The following is an 18,033-nucleotide window of genomic DNA, read 5'->3' on the forward strand; positions in this document are numbered from 1 at the left end:
TTATTTCTAATCCTCTCCACTAACGTTTTATCTTTCATCTTCCATAGGTATACTTTCTCCATGCTTTGCATATAATTTCTTTTGGTATGTGTTTCACGCTTTTGCTTCGAAAGTGAGTATAGGAGTGACTTTGTTTATAAAATCTTATGTTTTTATTTCTTTTCATATATCTTGCTTTTCAAGGAAGGTACTGTAGATGCTTCCTGCTTTTCCTGTTCTTCCATATTAAGTAATTTTTCCTAGATATTTAAATCGCTTCATCTATTGCAGTTTAATTTCTCTCTTGTACGTTTTTGTCATTACTTATAATCATTGAAATTGTTCTCTTCTCATCTACATAGACTATTTCCGATAATTCCCAGTCCTGGTTCCCAGATTTTTATTCACTATAGTTCTCGGACAGCCTGTCATCAAGTCATTTTCTTCTTTCAGCATGTACATTGATATCTTCACCTGGTGCTTTTCTGTCTTCATTTCTTAAATCTCTTCTGTTATATTTTCCTCCGCCTTTGGGTTAACCTGTTTTGCTTCCCATTTACTTTCTCATTATGCTGTTATTTCTTTTCCTTCCAATTATTTAAGATATTGTGTCCATATTTCCACGATTCTTCTTCCGCTATAGTTTTTTTTTTTCTTGTAATTCGCATTATCCAAAAAATGGCTTTTCTTATAGGTATTCTTCATTTTTCTAAGTCATTTCCTCCTGATAAGCAGCCATCATCATCAATTTTATCATCTACAGAAATAACAATCGGTTTTATTGTTTCCCATATCAACATATCAAGTTTCCAGAATAATCATTTTTCTGCCAATTTTGATATGGAGGCACATCATATCTGACTAAAATTTCGAGTATGGTTTTTCACGGTATATATCTTGTATATATGTATGTGTATCATATACATTTCGACCCAAAAGATCTATGACCCCTTTCTTGCTGCGATACTGAGAAACCCAGTGTTTACAGCTGATCTGTTAATCCCACTCCTTTTAACAAGTTCAGAATGTGGGATGGCTGTATATGTCAGAGATCTTCATTTTCTATTTCATACGCTACCAGGTGTAGTGTTTTGGAGTTTCATACTATTTCACGCCTCGAGAGAGTGCGGATAGAGGTTTTGTCCTCCGTGCAACAAAATCTGCACGCCGCATCATCTGCTAGGTCTAGCATCTTCAGGTGTTTGGTGAGGCGGTAGTGTCCCGATAGGACTCTTGTTAGTATTCGTATATTATGCTGACTTAGGTTGATACATTCAGCAGATCTTCTGTGGTCATGGTTTCCCAGGATAGTCTTTGCCTGATACCACAGAAGGGCTCAGGTCCCATGTCTGCCCCCGCTTTAGCGAGCTTATCAGCAATTTAATTTCCCTTTACTCCGGTGTGTCCCGGAATCCATTGTAGGGTAATTTTGTTTTTTGACTAGCTCTTTTAATTTATCTAGGCAGTCCTAAACGAATTTTGATTGTATAATATTGGAGCTTAAAGGTCTATTACCTGCTTGGCTATCAAACAGGATGCGATCTCCTGTTTGCGATTTCCTCTCTATATTAAACCGGGCACATTCTTCAATTTTATATATTTCTGCTTGAAAAGTGCTTGGTGTATTGCCCAGGCTTTCAGAGTGTTTGGTTCTCAGCCCGTACACTGCTCATCCAGTTCTGTCTGCTGTTTTGGATCCGTATACCATTTAATGGCATTTCTGTTCATTTCTTGTATGGTGTTATGATCCCACTTACTTCTGTAGCTTAGTATTGAGGTAAATTTTTTCTCAAAACTAAACATTCGATGCATTATCTTGAGGCATATCCCAGGTTTGGTCATTATTTAAGGACGGTTTTTCTTTGGTGATTCCGTCTCTGAACATTCTAAGTGATGTTTTTTTTGCCACACCTTACAGCACCATGTGGAAAGGTGGGAGATTTAGTAGAATCACTAATGCAGCTGTTGAGCATGATTTCATGTCCCCGATTGCACATACGCAAATCAATCTTTATATCTTTGAGATATTGTTCCCTGTTGTACTCTCCTTTATGTGATGATTGGTCTCACAATTGCCATGTACATCTACAGTAGGATCTTTGAGCTACAACCCCAATTTCTCCCTGCGAAGTGAGCTTTTGTGGCTTTAGTGATTATTTCTTTTTCGTGTTTGTTCCAAAGAAGTTTATTATTTAGTGTGAGTCCCAGATTTTTAAATGTATTCATTGAGCCTAGATTAGTTTCAATGGAGTTACCTTCACAGTTGTAAGGTAACCGCAGCACTTTAAAACCATTTGCCATTTCATCTACATCACATTTTTTAAATGGTGAATGGTGTTTACATTACTAGAATATGTATTTTTTTGAGTGATGCCCCTTCTGCCACTTTTGTATTCGTTATTATTTAATCAGGGATTTTTTTCTTTTTCCATTTCGCGTTAATCTTAACTATTCTAGAATTGGTTGGTGAAAACTATTTCACTTGACTGAAATATTCCTCAAAAGCACCAGCATCATTTCTCCATGCTAATATTTCACAGAATTTGAAACAAATTATTTCTTGCCTCCATGAAAAAATCTTTTATCTCCTCCAATGTGAAAGATAATTTGATTGCTACCTTTACTATTTGGTAATTTCAAGTCAGTTCATAAATATTCTATAAATACCTGACGATCATTTGTACCCAGTTTATCTTGCCAAATTTTTCAAACAAAACGTCCTTCAACCAAATTAAAAATATTTCTGTCTTCTTAATGTTATGGTTCCATGAATAATGAGAACATTATCATTTTATGTGCTTCATTAAATTGTTCTGTCCCACACACGTGTCTCCTATATGAAAATTTCATTAACGCTTTCCATTAAGTCAGTTACGAATTGTTTGTGAATATCTGTTCATTTATTTACACTACATTCATTTTATATGTAGCAAAAGCAATATTAATCTGTAAGCGTAACATTGTAAAGAATTTACAACCATCAGTTAAAAATCTCGTTTTTAATATGTGACTTGAGAATGCATTGTTGCAAATCAAATAGAATTTGAAAGATTTCTTTATGCCAACTGTTTATCATGTTTTTTGCATCAAATACTTGTCTGCTTTAGCTTCTTGTTCAATTTATCGTTATAGTACTACCAGCGAAATTTTCACAGCGCTCCAATCTGCTATATTAAACCTTTACGAATAAAGGCAAAGAATATGATGAAATAACTAAAATAATAATCATTTGCGTAAAAAGGCTAATACAATTTGACTTGATTAGCTTATCTATTGTTGAACTTTTTCATTAAGTTTTTTATTCTGATTGACATGATTTGTCAATCTAAATTAAGGTATAACCGATTTCTAGTTAGGTTTATATCACTTTATTCTCAGATTCTGGTGATACTAATAAGGATCGTGGCGAAAATTTAAAAAAAATGTGTCATATTTTGGAATGTTCCGTACAAACGTACAAAGCTAATATTATAAGAGTCTTAATAAAGACCAAGGTAATTATACACTTTCACGGTCACCTGGTTTTTTGGCTCTAGAAAATCGAAAAAAGAATGGATTTTAATGATCTTGGTCTCAAAATGTTCCATTTTACGGCGGATTTATAAAAAAAAATTAGTAGAAATAGCTGGAGTGAAAATTTCTCATAGTTTTACTGTTTTAAATCGTGAAAAAAAAAACGGTTTTGCAAAAAATTATGGTAATTATACACTTTCGCGGTCACCTGGTTTTTTGGTTAGGTTAGGTTAGGTTAGGTTGGCTCTAGAAAATCGAAAAATGGATGGATTTTAATGATCTTGGTCTCAAAATGTTCCATTTTACGGCGGATTTATAAAAAAAATTAGTAGAAATAGCTGGAATGAAAATTTCTCATAGTTTTACTGTTTTAAATCGTGAAAAAAACGGTTTTGCAAAAAATTATGGTAATTATACACTTTCGCGGTCACCTGGTTTTTTGGTTAGGTTAGGTTAGGTTAGGTTGGCTCTAGAAAATCGAAAAATGGATGGATTTTAATGATCTTGGTCTCAAAATGTTCCATTTTACGGCGGATTTATAAAAAAAAATTAGTAGAAATAGCTGGAATGAAAATTTCTCATAGTTTTACTGTTTTAAATCGTGAAAAAAACGGTTTTGCAAAAAATTATGGTAATTATACACTTTCGCGGTCACCTGGTTTTTTGGTTAGGTTAGGTTAGGTTAGGTTGGCTCTAGAAAATCGAAAAAAGAATGGATTTTAATGATCTTGGTCTCAAAATGTTCCATTTTACGGCGGATTTATAAAAAAAAATTAGTAGAAATAGCTGGAGTGAAAATTTCTCATAGTTTTACTGTTTTAAATCGTGAAAAAAAAAACGGTTTTGCAAAAAATTATGGTAATTATACACTTTCGCGGTCACCTGGTTTTTTGGTTAGGTTAGGTTAGGTTAGGTTGGCTCTAGAAAATCGAAAAATGGATGGATTTTAATGATCTTGGTCTCAAAATGTTCCATTTTACGGCGGATTTATAAAAAAAATTAGTAGAAATAGCTGGAATGAAAATTTCTCATAGTTTTACTGTTTTAAATCGTGAAAAAAAAAACGGTTTTGCAAAAAATTATGGTAATTATACACTTTCGCGGTCACCTGGTTTTTTGGTTAGGTTAGGTTAGGTTAGGTTGGCTCTAGAAAATCGAAAAATGGATGGATTTTAATGATCTTGGTCTCAAAATGTTCCATTTTACGGCGGATTTATAAAAAAAAATTAGTAGAAATAGCTGGAATGAAAATTTCTCATAGTTTTACTGTTTTAAATCGTGAAAAAAACGGTTTTGCAAAAAATTATGGTAATTATACACTTTCGCGGTCACCTGGTTTTTTGGTTAGGTTAGGTTAGGTTAGGTTGGCTCTAGAAAATCGAAAAATGGATGGATTTTAATGATCTTGGTCTCAAAATGTTCCATTTTACGGTGTATTTATAAAAAAAAATACGAAAATTGAAAAAAATAAATATTTTTAACAGTTTCATGACTTTAAATGCAAAAAAAATGACTTTCTACATATAATCCTTCGTAACTGTTTCTGACGTCGTGGAATCAAGTTCGTATATTTTTTCTCGCAATTTACATAAAAAAATGAATATTTTGAAAAAAAAAAGTTTTTCTACTATTTAAGGTTTAAAACTATTAAAACCGCAAATTCAGCCACTACCCCTGTGTTTTTCATAAATTCGTCGTAAAATGGAACATTTTGAGACCAAAATTATAAAATTTATCTATTTTTCGATTTTTAATGGTCCAAAAACTATTAACATTGAAGAATATAGTACGAAACTATTCGCGAAAATTGATTGTTTTTCATCGATTTCATTTTAAGCTATAAAAACTGAAAAAATCATTCTTTTTGGATTTTTTTTTAAATTGTTTATTAATTTATGTAGTATACAAAAAAAATATAAGAACTTTATCTGATAATGAGATAATTTTTTGTAAAGGATTATTTGCAAAACCGTTTTTTTTTACGATTTAAAACAGTAAAACTGTGAGAAATTTTCATTCTAGCTATTTCTACTAATTTTTTTTATAAATCCGCCGTAAAATGGAACATTTTGAGACCCAGATCATTAAAATCCATCCATTTTTCGATTTTCTAGAGCCAAAAAACCAGGTGACCGTGAAAGTGTATAATTACCAAGACCAAGATTCCGAGTATTTATCTAATTGTTTCAATCTTTGAGACTTATGAATAAGTAGACCTCCCTAAGTCGGGCGATCAGAACGGCTGCCCGAACACCGCTACTGGGTTTTCATTAATCTCCAAACTGTAGACGAATAACCAAATGTGGTAGAGGTTATTCAACAATGTAACATTTACACAGGAAGTGTCAGTGACAGTCAACAACAGTCAATGTTGCCAAAACAACAAATATAAATAGCAAACTTCGTATACTCCCATTCTCATTTGATATAGTATGTTTAAACGCGTAATTCATATATTTATTAGTTAAAATAAATTGGGTTTTGGGTGTATTGAATTTATTGTCCGCTTAAAAGTTGAAGCTACACCTATATTATCGATAATTAATTTTATCAACTATGAATTATTTCAATCAGTATTTTTATTGCTTTATCATTTGTATGATCTCGCACTGCGTATTAAATTGAGAAGGTCAGGCTAAGAGGAACTTCCCCAAATCAATACTTCACTCCAGACGGTTTTATTTCCGGAGAGTCGGAAATAATAACGGCAATTCCCTGAATACTTCGTTTGCATTCAATCCTCATAAAACGTTACAGGTTGTCCTATATATTTCAATTTCAAAATATAGAAAAAAATTCGTTAGAAGAGTTTAAAAAATGAAGAATATATCAGGACAATTATTATTTATCGACGGAGCCTATTATCAATCAAAATGTATGTTTCCTTATGAATTTCATATGTTTAATGATTTATAAATAAGAATTAGGATATTAAGAATATTAAACAACATCATTTAAAACTGAACGTTAAATACCTTTTTGCAAAAAGAACAATTGATGAAGACTAATACGCTCAAACTTCAGGCTTCTCTCTACGGTTCAAAGGCTTTTTCACTCCTTGTTTCCCTCTTTCGGACATCTCTGTCCTTGATCAAATTTAGCATGTTGATATATCATAAAAATTTTACTTATCTATATTTACTATCTGATTAACGTGATATGGAATATCGTGATATATACAATTATATTGATTAGTTAAGAGTGTCATAATATACGTTTACAATTTCTACTACCACTCAAGAGCTAGTTTATTACACGAGGATGGTCTCAGAAGTACCTAGCCTGACCTAGAAATGGAGGTAGTTGCTAGAAAAATATCACAGTATTAGAAAGTACACAATCTATACAGCATACGTTTCAAGTTTGGAGACGCCACGTTGTTTAGTATTTGTTTCGCAACCATCAATAGTGAATATTTTCAGTGAATAAAAGCTGAACTAGATTCTACTCTGAGAGAGACTGCTCCTTCATTATCAACAGTAAAATATTGGGTAGCAGGACGGTATGACCTGCGAAGACCAGCATCGTAGTGGTCGACCAAATGAGGTAATGTTGAAGAAAATCCACAAAGCGTTACTGGATGATCGTCGACTGAAATTGCGAGAGCTAGCAGACGTTAGGAATTTCAAAAAGTGTGGTAAATCGCATATTAACTGAAAATTTAAATATGAAAGATGCGGTGCGAAAGATGGGTAACGCATTTGCTGACAATGGAACAAAATCAGCGCCGTGAAGATTTTTCCATGTTTTTGGCAATGTTTCACAGAAATAAAGCCCAATTTTTGCGTCATTTCAAAACCATGGTTAAAAATTAGGTCCATCACTTCACACCGGAAATAAAATAGCAATCAAAACAATGAACTGAAAAGGGAGAACCGTTCCATCAGCAGGCAAGGTCACGGCGTCGGTTTTTTTAATGCGCGTAGGATAAGTTTCATTGACTTGAATCTTGAAATAGGAAAAGCTATCGACGGCGTGTATTATACAACGTTTGAGCGAAGAAATAAAGCAAAAACGGTCGCATTAGGCTAATAAAAACGTTGTTTCATCAAGACAATGCACCAGCTCAAACAACCGTTAATATAATGGCCAAAATTAATGAATTAAAGTTTGAATTTAAACTCATACACCCACCCCATTCGCCAGATTGAGCTCCCTCGGACTATTTTCTGTTTTCAAACTTGAAAAATTTATTCGGTAGTGGTAGATTTTCCAAGAATAATGAGGTGATGTCTGCAGTTAATCATCTATTAGAATTGGAATCGATTATTATCCAAACAAGGTACACATCGAGTCCACAAAAGAGTGAATTTTTAGATGTAATTCAATTTGAAAATAACCTTAAAAAATCGGTTGCCAAAATGGCTTGAAATTAAATTGGATTTAGAGAAATTTAAAAGAAAAAAATTTAAATGTAAATACAATAAAAACAAAAATAAACAAGAACTTATCGTAATAACGGCTCAGATAATTTATCTCTAAATAGTATCCAAATCTATGAAACAGAGATAAGGACTATTATACGGGATTTGCAATTACTAATGCCTTATGTAGATCTCTTCTGGTCGATGTTTACCATTAGTGTCATCATTTATCGTAGCCCTAGTGTGTTGTCCGTTTATTTTTTATCAATTTCTTTCAATATTGTATTGGTGCTAATTCTATAAAAGGTTTATAGGTTCTAAAAGGTAATTTGGGCTGCTTCTGCTATATTTTATTTTCCACTAGTCTACTATGTCTTGGTATCCACAGCATGGTAAATGTGTTATTACTTCGTAGTTAGTTAATTCTTCTAAAAAACATTCTGAAACTGATTACAGAAGAGATTAACAAATGAATGGAGTTTTGACTATCCGACGTGATTATTATTCTCTGCTTTCTAAATGTTTTTACATGAATTTCCGCTTGGAATGAGTTTGAGGTTTTTTCCAAGCTTGCAAAATTTTTGTTCAAACCCAGATCCTCTTAAACCAGTTCGTTCTCGAATTTAATGATACTCGTTTTGTATTTAGTAATGATGTTTTGATAACACATATTTATGTTACTGAATTGAATTTATTTAAGAGGTTTTCTTTCTCCTCATTCACATTGTTGCATGTTTCAGAATTACTATCCACTGACTAGTGAGAGTTTACACTCAATTCTTTCTTGTTGATTCATATACAATGGAGTGTGGTTTATAATTAATTCCTAAGCCGCTGTAGTGCGTTTTTTTATAGCTTTTGTTATACAAATGCAGGTCAGATCATTTTTGGAGAGATGATCTCTCGTTGTCTGTAGAATCGTTCTGCAGCAATGGTTGCTTACGTGACGATAAAATCAACAATGTACATTCACCTTAGATACTTGGGATGCAGTACCAATTATTCTTATCGTTTCTGCACACTATTAGAGTGATTTTTGCTTTATATCTTTCTTATATTCATGTTTATTTCACAGGAATTAAAGATACAAGTGATTGTGCATTTTTTTGCATTGTAAAATATTGAGCCCTTAACTAATTCTGAACGTTCTATTTGTTTGCTAGAAGACATCGTTGTATCAACTCTTACAAGCTGACTTTTGTTTGTAAGGTATGACTTAAACCATGCGAGAGGTGTTCCTCATAATTATAGGAACTAGCTATATCAGTATCACTTCGGATATGCCCCGTATAATATCTATTTGTCATGCAATTAGGATTTAACACGATTATATTAATACATTATTAATTGAAATAAAAAATATCTGTGAAAATCAATTTAACACTCGGTGTGATTCAAACGAACATGCAATATAAACTTGACCTTAACAGTCGGTAAAACGTTTCCAAACAAAATTATACGATGATATTTAAAACTTATAAAACAGCTTTTATAAACAATATCAGACATGACGACTACGCCATGTTGTTAAAAATATTACATCTTGGTAAATACTTAGGAATAAGTCCTTTAAATTTCTATACGAATAAAAATAAGTTGATAAGGTACTATCCACTTTTAGTATATATCGTTATTTTCTACATATATGTGGAAGCTTACCTGAACATACTCTACCCAGTACCATGGAGTGCGGCAATTATAGGTATTCTTGTAGGTCTGGGTACTACCGTAAATATAATTTTTGTTTCTTGTTGTATTATTACTGCTAATATTACTTTCACAAAAGATTGGTACGAATTTTATACGTATTTGGATAAGATGGAGAAAATTTTGACCACTTTGCAATGCGGTAATATTAAAAAGTCCGTCTTTAAATTAGTTATGTGCTGGTTGATTATGTTACCTTACCTTTTAATTAATGTTACATATTTATACATCAGCGAATTCGAAAAAAATCAAGCTTTCTTTTTTATTTTTTGGAACACAATGCAGAGTTTGATGTGCGTTGAATGTTTATACATCATTTACATCGCGAATTTGCTTGAAAAAAGATACAATTTTATAAGCTTTAAACTAAACGATGTGATTAATATCAGTGATCGTAGGAATAAATGTTTACTGGTTTATAAAATAGTCAAGCTTTTGAAGATTTGCTTCAAAATTATGGAGAAAGCTAATATTATTTTCGGTTTGCAATTCTTTACCTTTGTAGTAGTTGTCATGGTGGATGGTTGTTATACTATTTCCTTCTCCGTTTATACAGATGCCGATATTGAGACAAAACTGATGGCCGTAATAGGTGATTCCATATACTTGGTAAGCATTAATCACCACAATTCATTTAACAACTTCACGTCCATGTTCACATTCAAAAAATTATATTTTATTATTACATTATACAGATTGAGATTTATATATATTTATACGCAAGGATCTTGCGATACGTATTATGGTGGTATCTACATTATTGTCAGCTCTTTCCTTTATCCAGAAAAATTAAGAACTTTGTTATTTCAAATGAATCACCCTATATATGTGTTTTTTGTGTTTTTAGAAATCCTTAAGAAATACTTATTATTTTTCATCTGATGTTCCCTATACCTAAATGCCGTAATTTCTGAGTTATAGCTACATTTGCGTTATCTCCGCCAAAGTTGAAATACGTTTAGAACTGCTACAATAACAAATTTGACGTTTCAATAAATTATTATTGTTGAAGTTTATTGTTTATGGTGATAGGCGTAGAAGTCAACAAGAAACGTGTAATATCTTTAATAATTTATATCCTAACCGAAATAAGATCTACTGTTAGTGAATTAGTAAAAAAGTTAAACGAAATTCAGAGCGCAGAAAAACTGCATCAACTGAAAACAAATCTTTAGATGTTTGTGTTCTGTTAGAAGACGATCAACACTTGAGTAGTAGACAAATATGATATTTCGCACACATCCGTAATGAAAATTTTACGTGATAATAAATTGCATCCATCCAAAGAAACGTTGGTTCAAGAGTTGTCAGATGACGATTTTGATACACGTGAAGGGTTTGCAGACCTACTGATGTAAAAATTATACAATCAAAACGATCCAAATTTTTCAAGCAAAGCTATGTTCTGCGATGAGACCACTTTTTGTATTAAAGGAAACGTAAATCGGCATAACTGTAGATACTGGTCACGTAACAATCCTCATTGGATGCGTGTATCCTACATCCAATATCCCGAAAAACTGAATGTATGGGCTGGAATAATAGGCGACAAAATAATTGGTCCCTTTTTTATTGAGGGTAATTTAAATGGCAAGGCGTATTTAGATTTATTGGAAAATAGTATTATACCTGAATTGGCTCAGATATTTCCTAATCCAATAATCCAAGTAAGTTTTTTCAATTACATTTAAAAAAAACTCATTATTAGAAATTTTCAGACAATAACTATAACCCAAATGATATTTTATTTGAATACAACAAGATGGTGTCCCACCTCACTATACGTGTGTGGTGTGGCGATACCTGAATAATGTGTTTCCCAGAAGTTGGATTAGAAGAAGTGGTTTTCTCGAATGGCCCCCGCGATGACCCGACACGAAACCTTTAGACTGCTTCCTGTGGGGTCACTTAAAAAACATCGTTTATAAAATGAAACCTGCCAATATTCAGGAATTAAAAGATAGGTTTATCACAGAGATAAGAAGAATTTAACAGTCAGGGATGTTGGAAAATGTATTGCAAAGCTTTAAAAATCGCATGGCTTGTTGTATTATATAAGATGTGCTCTAATCGCTTTTACTGTGTTTTCTAAAATTCGTAATTTTTCTACTTCACAAATGTGGATCTTCTTATAACATGACACAAACATTTAAAGATTTGTCTTCAGTTTCGTTAAACTTTTCACTAACTTGAGACACTAGACCTTGTTACGAGATGTGTATTAGCACAGAAATTATTAAAGAATATTCAAATTAAACGAGTTTATTCAATGGTAGCCATCTAAATTTAAAAGTATTTTTTAAGGATTTCGAAAAGCGAAAATACACAGGGTGATCCATTTGAAATAACGTTCAGCTAATATATTTCATAACCTCAAAAACAGAACATATGATTGAAATTTGGCGCTTGTACCAGCTTATCCAATACTAGAGTCATTTCGTAAGATTAACATTTGGATCTTATGTTAAAATAATTTAGTGATATATTTTCAACACATATTTTTCTCATAAAATTAAAATACAATGTACGAGTAGGAGGATTGATGATACAATTAGAAAAGCATTGAAAAATTGCTCAGAAGTATAAGTAAATCATCAAAGAATCGTGTCCAAGCTTATGAACGCTTTTTCATAATTCTCAAACGTTAATACAGATTTTTTTTATATAATAGGAAATATATAAAGTGAAGAAACAAAAATAATAAATTCAATGTGTGATATTTCTCTTTAATAGATCTCTTTGACTTGAACCTCGTAATGTCATTGGGCAAACTGTTAAATTTGCTTGGACTTGTTACTTCTTCCTCAGTGCATCAGTGTAACTCTAAATCATTTGTAATGGTGTCTTAGATGATTGTGTCCATTTGAAAATCGTATTTCGTGTCTATTCAGAGCAGTTAATCGCTAAGGCAGACGCAAGAAGGTGTGTGTCTTACCTTACCCTACCTATATTCACATCAATTCAGACTTTTTAGGTTTTGTATAGACCAAGAATGGGTTTGATGTCATCAATCCAGCAATTAACTTATTTTCGTCTTTCAAGAACCCAACTTACAGGACTTCATTAAAAAAATTTTACTTTTAGAAAATCTTCAGATACTTAGTTCTATTTCCATATTTCAATTGTAAATAATAATAAAGAAGAAGAAATTGAGGATTGTGTTGATTCATAAAACTTAAAAAACATATTATATTCTGTCGGAATTGCTTGGATTGCTGGCAAATCAGAAGAGAAAGTAGTTGAAGAGAGCCGGATGGCGAATGAAGCAAAAAATCCTAACGCCATCGGCAGATGATGTAACGATCATAGCAAATGGACAGAGGCAATTAATAAAATCGATCAACAAATTATAATAAGAAGCAAGAAATTACGGACTGGAAATAAATACAGATAAAACAAAATATATGAAAATAGGAGGAAAACCAGAACAGGGAGCAAACCAACTGAAAACTAGCAAATACAACTGTGAAGCATTATCGGCCTTTAACCATCTAGGAATAACGTTGGGACAAACAATCAGAGAGAGGATAAAGGATAGGATACAAAAGGGCTACCAAGCCTATGGAAGAAACAAAAACCTACTAAAAAACAAAAACATAATGAAACAAAACACAATAAAAATGTACAAAACCCTAATAAGACCAGTAACCACATATGGAAACAACAGTAATTATCAAAAGAGAAGAAGAAGAACTTAAAAGAAACGAAAGAAAGATAATGAGAATTATAACAGGCCGAAACATAACACAGGAAGGAGAAAGAAGAGCAAATAAATAGAGAGAGAACTGGGGAAGGAGAATATAGTGCGATGCATAAAAGCACAAACGCTCAACTGGGCCGGGCACATAATGAGAAGAAAACCAATTGAAATGATCAAAAGAATAACGCAATGGATCCCATTGTGGCCAAGGAGAACTGGAGAGCAAAATGCCGGAACCGAAAAGAATGGAAAATAATAACAAAGGCAGCCAAAAAAACGACAAACTATAAAGGAAATGAGAATTAGAAAACGAGGAGTAATCCAGCTCAAAAAAAAAGATTTAAAGTACCAAAAGCGATAGCCATAATCCACATGGGATTGAAAGGCTTGATGATGATGATGACACTTTGGAATCTCAAAACACTCTGACCATGACCTTATTGGCTAAAAAACAGTATTTGCTTTCTTGGGAACACATTTCTCGTATAGAGTCCATTCTTTCCAATGTATTTTTTCCTAACATATAATTAGTATACACTAGTTTCAAATACTTGAATTTTTAACGCGAGCGAGTTTTCGATCAGCATTAAGCAATCGCGTTACTATTATGCTACCTAGGAACAAATTGTAAATGTTCATATGTGAAACATTGGATGTGATGGGGTTAAAACAAATACCGTTTATTACAACAAAAACACAGACATTATTGTTATTATTATCAATAAAAATTTATATTATATATAATAACATATGTATACAAGACTGAAAAGCTAGTGGTCGTCAAAATTAATTTTTTCTACGTACAAATCGTCAGAAGCTGTTATTAGTGCTGATGCTACTGCAAGTAGCTTTAATACCAATTACTCGGGAAAAAAGTAGGAAAAATTGAGTTATATCTGTCGTTAGATCCATTTGAAAGCATTAAGATTTTTAAATGTTGATTAGTTTAAAGGATCTATTCCTTACAGCCCACCCTATAGTTTATTAGTTAAGGAATGGATGTGAAATTTCCTACCGAAGTGGTTTTTCCCACTGGATATGTTTTTTCGCGAGAGGAACTTAGTGTTGATAGGTAGGTCAAGGCAATAGTTTTTAGTTTACTTTCAGATGATTATAGAATGTTTTTTTGAATTATTGTGTTGATGTGGTGGTAGTGTGAACAGTATTTCAGTATGTTCGACTGGTTTTTGATTGATATGTCATAGTTCTGTTACGTATAAGCAATTTACACGGATAATTTAGTTCCCTTTGAAGGGCATCAAAAAACTTACTTTCGGGATGAGCTGATGGAAGAAAAACTTTTGAAAATAGGTTTTATCATTCTGTGGAGGACATTATGGACAGTTAATTTGTCAATTTAGTGAAATTTTAAGTTTTTGGTGTTATTATCGATAATAAATAAATGAGTTAGTTAAATTACAATATTTTCAAAATTCAAAATTCAAATTTGAAGACAAATAGATTTAGTTTGAAATGATGCGACAGTCGACGGAACTGACTATTGAGACAAATTAGGTTGCCACAAGGGTTTGCATGTTTGCGTATAAACTAATCTCTGTCCCAGTAAAATATGACGTATTTTTTTACATATTTAAACTCTTCTGGATTTATGAGGAGGTGGTCAAGTTTTGAGACGCATTGTATAATCAGTATAATCTCTTGATTCTTTCCTGTAGTTACAAATTCCTCGATATACGAGAGGGGTCCTAGAAGTACCTGGTCCTACAAAGAAAATACAAAAATTTTTATCTCCTTTTAGCTCCATACACTTTTTCCAATGATGTTCATAAATTCGATACCATTTTTATGATAAGAATCGTCAAGCTCCTCAAAATAGCCATTATCTGCGGACATCCCCTCTCCATTGTTGAAAAATCTTTGACATCGAGCCATTTGTTCAAATCTGGGAACAGAAAATAATCCGAGCGGGCTAAATCTGGTGAATAGGGTGCACGAGTAGCAAATCAAACTTTAATTTATTAATTTTGGCCATTGAATCAACGGATGTGTGAGTTGTTGCATTGTCTTGATGAAACAACACTTTCTTCTTAGCCAAATGCGTCCGTTTTTGCTGCATTTCTTCACTCAAACGTTGCATAATACTCGCCGTTGATAGTTTTTCCTATTTCAAGATTCAAGTCAATGAAAATTATCCCACGCGCATTTAAAAAACCGCCGCCGTGACCTTGCCTGCTGATGGAACGGTCTCTGTCTTCTTTGAAGCCGGTTCTCCCTTTTCAGTTCATTGTTTTGATTGCTATTTTGTTTCGGGTGTGAAGTGATGGACCAACATTTCATTCATGATTTTGAGAAACGACGCAAAAATTGGGCTTTATTTCTGTGAAACATTGCCAAACACTCGATGGAAACATCTTCACCAAGCGGTTTTTGTTCCATCTCATCTTGCGCACAGCTTTCTCAACATTTCTGGAGTCATCACCTCATTAAGTCGTCCACTGCGATGCCAAACTCTGCTACTATATTTTACTGTTGATATCGAAGAACCAGTTTCACCTGAAGTAGCATCTAGTTCAGCTTTTATATTGGTTGGTTTAATGCCTTTCAAACAAATGTATATATAATGTATAAGTAATAATTGTATCACATAACGATAACCAATTTTTTCATGAAAACAATCAGTATTGATGGCTGCTAAACAAATACTTAGCAATGTGGCGTCTCAAACTTGAAACATATGCTGTATGGATTGTGTCAGGCCAGGTACTTCTGGGACCATACTCGTAATCTAATGATCTATTATTAATATTAATAATTAAATTTCAGGTATATTTATTAGCAGTCATAATCGCCTGTAATAATTTGGAAAAAAGTGGTTATAACGTTGTCGACAAATTTTATGAACTGGCCAGTAAGAAAATCAACAAGGACATCAAGAATGATTTACTACTATGTGCCGATTACGCAGCAACTTGGAGGCCTGTTTTTTCTGCAGCTGGATTTTTTGATATTAGGCAAACAAATATAAATATCCTACTCTCTAATATGATAAGTTATCTCATTGCTGTAATTCAAATGAACATGTAAAACTATTCAAATCTAATTACTTTATCAATTATTACTTGAAAGACTGTACAAAGTAAAAAAGAGGAAGTACTTAAAATACCCAATCCCAAGACAAAAATAGAGAATTTTACTATTTTCGTATTCTCGGTAACTAGTCTAGAATACAAGTTCAAAAAAGTGAAAAATAGAAATAAAGTTCCTAAAGATATGAAGGATGGTTAATTCGATTTGCAATCACCCCTAGAAAAATATTTTTGAATGATTTTTGTGTAGGTAAAAAAATAAAATTGTTATCATCATAATAAGACGAATAAAAAGTTGTTTTAGTTTTTCGTTAAAACTCGAAATATATAAATATTTGAGCAATTTTATAAAAAGTTTGTTAAAGAAAAAACTCCTACAATCTATCTCCATTATTTATAATTTTAATTTGACGTTGAAAATAGGGCTCCGCGTGGCTGTTACAGTTTGCGCGCTTCGCCCCCAAAAAGGTTATAGAAAAGAATAATTTTTTTAGAACATAAAATGTCATTTCAAAAATTTGAAAAAACACTACTATCTTCTCAACACTCCTCCTAGAAAATAGTTATTTATGTAACAAGTTTGTAAAGTAGTCATCAGACAATCACATAAGTCGAAAAAAGGCCTCTACCCACGAATTGCATACAATATATTTCCTACTAGTGAAAATTTTATCAAAATATAAAAGTTTATTGATAATTTTCCTCGCGCACTAGTAAGTAAGCTTAAAGTAAGTTTCTTTTTTCGCTAGAAGAAACTATTACGCTTTTATGGATTCCTTATAAAATATAGTATATATTTTATAATATTTTGTACATTTTTACCAAGATTAGAACAAATTAATAAAACAACAGAATTTAATTACTAACAATGCCACTTAAAAAATAATTTTCATTCATTTCTTATTTCTAATTCGATCTTGGGAAGAACAACGTTTTATTTCACCATAAGACGCAAAATAATTGAAAATTCAAAATGCCTTACCCCCTAAAATATATCAAAAACACAAGGGATTTCAAAGAAAAAATTAAAAATATAAAAATTCCTAACGAATATGTATTTGTTTCGTTAGATGTGGTTTCTTTATATACAAATATTCCTATTCCATTGCGAAAAATATATTAATGAGAAAATGAGACAAAATTAAAGAATATACAGAAATACCTCGAAACGAATTTATAAAAGCTATAGAACTCACACTAACAACAACGTACTTCAAATATGAAAATGAAATATACAAACAAATTAATGGTTGTGCTATGGGAGCTTCCATTTTAAGTGTTATAGCACAATTAGTAATGGAAGATCTCGAGGAAACTGTCCTCATCAAACTTGATATAAATATTCCATTCTTTTTCCGATATGTAGATGATTGCATTACTGCCGTACCGTATCAAAGAATCAAATTGAAAACATACATAAAAAATTCTATTCTTATCATAAAAAACTTCAATTTACAATCGAAATCGAACAAAATAATAAAATCAATTTTCTTGATTATATAAATTAACATAAGAATAGAATGGTATACGAAATCAACTTGGTCCTCAAGATATTTAAACTTAAATTCATGTCATCCTATGTCACAAAAATATAAGTGATAATAAGTTTGGCTGATAGATCTATCCAACTATCAGATCCCGAATTTAGATGCTTAGCTATTCAAAAAGCAAAAACTGCATGGAAAGAAAATAATTATCCGGAAAAAATGATAAATAACATAAT

At 32.1% G+C, this 18,033-nt stretch overlaps 1 protein-coding gene across 1 annotated transcript; it reads left to right on the forward strand.

The window, feature by feature from the left end:
- The first annotated feature begins 9,776 nt into the window (after positions 1 to 9,776).
- Positions 9,777 to 16,509, forward strand: LOC130891776 (uncharacterized). Its single transcript, XM_057796739.1, has 3 exons — positions 9,777 to 10,172; positions 16,048 to 16,287; positions 16,351 to 16,509. Exons 1-3 carry the CDS (start codon positions 9,843 to 9,845, stop codon positions 16,507 to 16,509), a joined length of 729 nt encoding a protein of 242 aa, XP_057652722.1. The 5' UTR covers positions 9,777 to 9,842.
- The last annotated feature ends 1,524 nt before the right edge of the window (positions 16,510 to 18,033 follow it).

This window comes from Diorhabda carinulata, chromosome 3 (assembly GCF_026250575.1).
Source record: "Diorhabda carinulata isolate Delta chromosome 3, icDioCari1.1, whole genome shotgun sequence".
Lineage (NCBI taxonomy): Eukaryota > Metazoa > Arthropoda > Insecta > Coleoptera > Chrysomelidae > Diorhabda > Diorhabda carinulata.

Bases quoted from the DNA above. Each gene is read 5' to 3' on its own strand.
- LOC130891776 (XM_057796739.1), top strand. From the start codon at position 9,843: ATGCAGAGTTTGATGTGCGTTGAATGTTTATACATCATTTACATCGCG. The intron at 10,173-16,047 runs GTAAGCATTAAT...ATTAAATTTCAG, and splicing joins TAGGTGATTCCATATACTTG to GTATATTTATTAGCAGTCAT. The intron at 16,288-16,350 runs GTAATTCAAATG...ATTACTTGAAAG, and splicing joins TGATAAGTTATCTCATTGCT to ACTGTACAAAGTAAAAAAGA.